Genomic DNA, 5486 nt, shown 5'->3' on the forward strand with positions numbered 1-5486 from the left:
TCGTATTTCATAAGGAAGAGTAGGAATCGAATCTTACGATGGTGGATAAATTTGTGTAACATGTGTATTTCATAAGGAAGACTAGGCATCGAATCTAACATACGGGATCTCTCTCATTTAGTCTTTTTTCAATATTAGTGTGATTTATATCTCAGGAGTATTCTGAGAGCTATTACATAGTAGCATGTTTATCTCGTGCACATTCAAAGATAGTGGCTATAAGTTTTCCTAAGATTTTCGAAACAAAAAAGAACCATTTAATCACCTTATATTACCTTAACTAAAGATATGAACTATTAACATGAATTGTGAATGAGATAGTTAAGCTTCCTCTATCATTAAATTAATTGACCTTACTACGAATATCGAAATATCTATTTTCAATCAAATAAATATTAAAAATTAATTTCAAAATTCTATTTTAGATATAAAATTCAAGATCAACATGTTCATTTTTTTTGTTTTCAAATAGTTTTAAAATTATAATTAGATAGTAAATCAAACACAATATTATCTTATTTAGAACTTTATGATGGAACTAATTATTCAAATCATCGACCAAACAATTCCTAAAATATAAATAGTAAGGTGTCATGTTAATTTTTCCTCGGTTGAAAATGAATCAAGGATGAGATTTCTATTGAAATCAATCAATGGTAATTCAAAATTAAGAAATAATTGTGATCTTATTGTCATACATTTTATATTTATCAACTAGCATACATATATATAGTTATTCGAGCTGAAAATAATGAATTAAGTTAACATCGTATTCATTCTGACTAAAACTATTTTTTTTATTATTTTGCACGTAGTATATACTTGAGATTCAAGAGTATTATCATATTGTTTTTTATACATATATTTATGAAGATTCTTAGAAGGAAAGTAAATTAAAAGAAAAATGGATTCAAATTATTGGATATTTTCTAAATTGTTATTTTTTATATCTCGCATCTTTGAGGCAATTGTACTAATTTCTTTAGCATAAGGTTGAAATTTTCCATTGTATCTTATTGAATATTGCGTTTGGGTTATGGATTGTGTATGTGGACTGAACGATCCTACTCATTCAGAAAAAACAAGTAGTCAAAAAAAAATATTCTCAAAAAAGTTATGACATAAAATAAAGAAAAAATGTGGAAAAATGAAAATTGATTTCTCTTACGAAAAAAGTCCAAAAAATAGAATTTTCTTTGATTTTTCATAGACATACACAGAAAATAGTTAAGATGTTTAATTTGTGAATATAATTTTTGGAAATTTTCTATTGTTAACACAATTGATATTGTTGCCAGTAATGTTTAATATTTACACATTCCTTTAGAGGATTTTCTTTTGAAATGGAATATAACTTCAACATTTATCATGACTTGCCTTCCTTCTTTTTTCTTTTTCTTGTTTTTGTCTAGTAATAGCACTTAGATTTTAATATACAAGATAGATAAACATCTTAATTAACAAAGTCAATGGTTATTTATATATATAATTATTAATTATATTTATACATTCTTAAAATTATAATTTTTATATGTAAAAATTCAATAGAATATAATGATTACGACTTCTTAAGAGCTTAAGAATCATTTTTCAGGCGATCAACTCATCTTCAACATTGACTCTACTTTGAAAATTTTAACATAATAGAATAAATAGAAAATAAGAAAATCACCTTTGCTCGGTTTTTTTATGATAGTTGATAGACCAAACAGAAGGACTAATAGAATATAACAAGCTCTAATCGATTATTAAAATCAATGTCCTCAAACTTTTTATATAAGAAAATTAAAATTTACTTTTATTGAATGATTATGATACATCCCCTCTAGGTATGTTTGTGAATGAATTGTAGACTTGAATTGATTTTGTAATCAAAGTAGTTGAAGCATCAAATTAAAACTAAGATTTGAATATTGTTATCTATTTTAAAATAATCAAAGTGATAAGTATGCAGATCATGCGAAAAAAGGTTGAAAATAGTCAAATATATAAATAAAAAAATAACCAAAATGATGAGATATTTGATTTTTAAATTTATAAGTTGTAAACTTTTTATTTCACTAGAACATTTTTTGTACTTTCGTGCATGAATGTCAACATTTTACTCTTTTTAAAAAGTGTTCTTATTTATCTTGTCTCCCCACCTTAATTTACAAAAATGTGCCAGCAATGACATCACAAATAAGTGTACTGATTTTCAAATGAAATCTCATAAAAGTTTCCCATCTTTTTAGGTCAGATCTTTCGATTTACAGAGATCGAGTCAGAACTTAAAATTTATAATTTATTTGAATAAAAATTACTGAACAATCGAATTTATAGCCAACATTATCAACTTTATGAAGTTTTGACCTCTTGTTTGATGTCTCTTATCTACTCTATGAAGTTTCAATCAAACACGTTAACTCAAACAAAATAAATATTTTAAACGTCCGACCTAGTTTATGTGACAATAATGTATCTGAGTTGAACAAAATATAAATACAGTGTTGGTAAAACTCAATCACAATCAAACTATTCTTGATCAGACATGTAAACCATATTTTAGCTCCTCCCCTAAAAACAAGATGTCAACTATCATCATCCCAAAAGTCTTTTAGATAAACTTACTTTGTTGAATTAAATGTAGTGTCGGCAAAAATCAAGATTTGCAAAATCTGGAAAATAGTTTTGTGTGTGTGTGTGTGTGTTTTTTAGTGAGGGTGATGGATCTACTTTTTTGTTTCGTCATATATATAGTGCTTTACATGGGACATTTAATAGTACACAATCAAGTCAAAAGATTGATAATTGTACATTGACCTAAATCTTATTTTAGCTATTTTTTCCCCTCTAAAGGTCCTCATCTAGTCATCTAATTAAACTACTCATGTCAAGATTCAACATATTATAATATATTTTTTAGTTATAGATGATGTTCAAACTAGTTTTTTATATCTTGAGTTTAATGGCTAAACCAGACTTTTAAAGAGGAAGTTTTAAGATAGTGAGAAGTAAATACACAAAAGAGTTAAAAGAGGATTCAAATGTATCGAAGATCTATCAAAAATAACTTCTATATACTATACAGATAGAGACAATGTCAATATGTATTGTAGCCTCTTTAGATTTACTTGTGGAATTACACATATGTTGTTGTTGTTGTTATTGTAATGTTTGAGTAAAATATAGGCATAATACACCAACAAACACTCAAATTTGGCTTCAGGTGACAAATAATTACTCTAACTTTGAGTATATACATGTTGACACCTCAACTCATCTCCATATTGTGTCAATTTTGAACATTTCAACTTACAAAACGATCATCTAAAAATCTCTCAATTTTAGATATCATGTCAGCATCGGATGTCCACGAAACACAGTAGGACAAGTAGGAGTGTTTAGTTTCCAATAAAGACTTTATTGACGTATCTATATACACTTAGAAATTAAAATTTAAGTGTGTGCTTACGTATTATCTATGATATACTTGCATAAAATCCCATGTTGGGTAAGCCACTTAGCATGAAAAGGGGTGATTGAACAAACAAGCAATAGCTTTTTGTGGATTTTCATTTATATAAAGGGAATCATCATATAAAATCTACCAAAATCCAATTCAAAGCAAAAAAGGGAAGAAAACACCATATATTTTTTTCACCAAGAAGAAAAAGAACACTTGAGTGACATACATGTTGGACACTTTAGAAAATATGTGACTTTGTGGGCCGAGCCGCACATAAATTTTGACTTAAAAAGGGGCATTTGCAGCCCAATGAAGCAACCAAGAAATTGTCTATAGCATGTGAGAAAATGTATTTAGCTAAAAAACAAAAATTTAAAAATTATATCATCTTTAAAAAAATGATAAAGTAGAATTTAAGCTATTATGATAGGTTAGTTAAGTAGTATTATTATTTTACAAAAATAAATAAATAAATATACTGATGATTTTGACAAATTAAATTTTGTATGTTACACTAGGTGAGGATGACATCAAGTTTTCGTGTCTTTTATTGATTGGACCACTTTTTGTCTAGTAGTTCTATCACTAGTTCCGATTGAGCTACTGAGTTAATTGCAAATATTTTTTTGTATCGTCTTTATAGAATTTATAAGTTGCTTAACCAATTTTTTAAAGTCTGATTATTTTGTTATAAATGTGTTGTAAAAAGGTATGTTTCGAGAGTATCGATTTGTATTTTGATGATCAATTTAAAAAATATATTTATTTATATTAAAACAACAATTTGTCATATGCTTATACATGGTTTAAAAAGTGTTTGTAGGTTTAAGCTCTTCTATTACTATTCAAAAATACTTCTTTCCCCTAGAAACTTAGCTAAATACCTCAACTAAAGATTGATCAAACAGACTATTAAAATCAATAAGGAAACTACTACTCTCTTTCTCTATATAATACATTAATTAGTTTTCTTTCTATGTAATAATTAGTTTGAGAGAAAAATCCAATGCCAAATCTCTTAGTAATAAAAGGTCCAAAATATATTAAAATAAGAAAGAAAAGAAATAATTGGACCATCTTTTCCACGTTTTTATGTTTTTATTATATGTACTAATTATAGTTGCCTTTTTTTTTCCACCCCATTTTTTTTTCATATTGTATTAGCTAGAGAGAGAGAAAGAAGAGAGAGAAGTGGCTAAAATGGTAAGAGCTCCATGTTGTGAGAAAATGGGATTGAAGAAAGGGCCATGGACTCAAGAAGAAGATCAAATTTTGATAACTTTTATTCAAAAATATGGACATGAAAATTGGAGGGCACTTCCTAAACAAGCAGGTGAGTTTTAAATTTATTTATTTTTTGAAATAAATAAATAATATAATGAATAATTTCCAATTTTTTTGCTTCTTGTATTTCTTGTCCAAGACATTTTTTGAAAGACTTCCCATCAGAAATTCCATATTTTCGATGAAAAGTTTATAAATTCACGTTCTAATTATAGAAAAGATTCTTTTTTTATAGTCTGAATAGTGCTTAATAATTGATATTTTTGGTACAATAACAATATATATATAAAACATACAATCATACTCAACTCGTTGAAATTAGAAATTGATTTCCTAAACATAACATTGAAGAATTTATTTGTTGATTTCCCATTGCACTCAATTTCTTATAATTTAGTAGTATATATATGGTTCAAATTAAGTTAATTACTTCTTGATTGTTATGATCTTATAATCACTTTCTTTCTTTCTTTTTTCATAAAAAAATAATATTTTTTTTGTTTGAACTTGTTATAGGTTTGTTAAGATGTGGAAAAAGTTGTAGATTAAGGTGGACAAATTACTTAAGGCCAGATATTAAAAGAGGAAACTTTAGTGAGGAAGAAGAACAAATCATCATTAAGCTACATCAACTTCTTGGAAACAGGTACAACAATATTTATTATCATATAGTAATTCTTTAAATTTATATAAATTATATAGTACTGATATATATATATATATATATATATATATATATATATATATATATCAT

The 5486-nt window shown here is 26.2% G+C and overlaps 1 protein-coding gene across 1 annotated transcript in view; it reads left to right on the forward strand.

Annotated features, from left to right (window-relative positions):
- The first annotated feature begins 4578 nt into the window (after positions 1-4578).
- The window catches only part of LOC102588336 (myb-related protein Myb4-like), a 3460-nt gene continuing 2552 nt past the window's right edge, over positions 4579-5486 (forward strand). The window contains exons 1-2 of the mRNA XM_006345826.2: positions 4579-4781; positions 5249-5378. Coding sequence (XP_006345888.1) covers positions 4649-4781; positions 5249-5378 — 263 coding nt within the window. The 5' untranslated portion in view covers positions 4579-4648. The remainder of the gene's footprint in view (positions 4782-5248; positions 5379-5486) is intronic.

This window comes from Solanum tuberosum, unplaced genomic scaffold, assembly GCF_000226075.1.
Source record: "Solanum tuberosum cultivar DM 1-3 516 R44 unplaced genomic scaffold, SolTub_3.0 scf00072, whole genome shotgun sequence".
NCBI classification, from domain to species: Eukaryota; Viridiplantae; Streptophyta; class Magnoliopsida; order Solanales; family Solanaceae; genus Solanum; species Solanum tuberosum.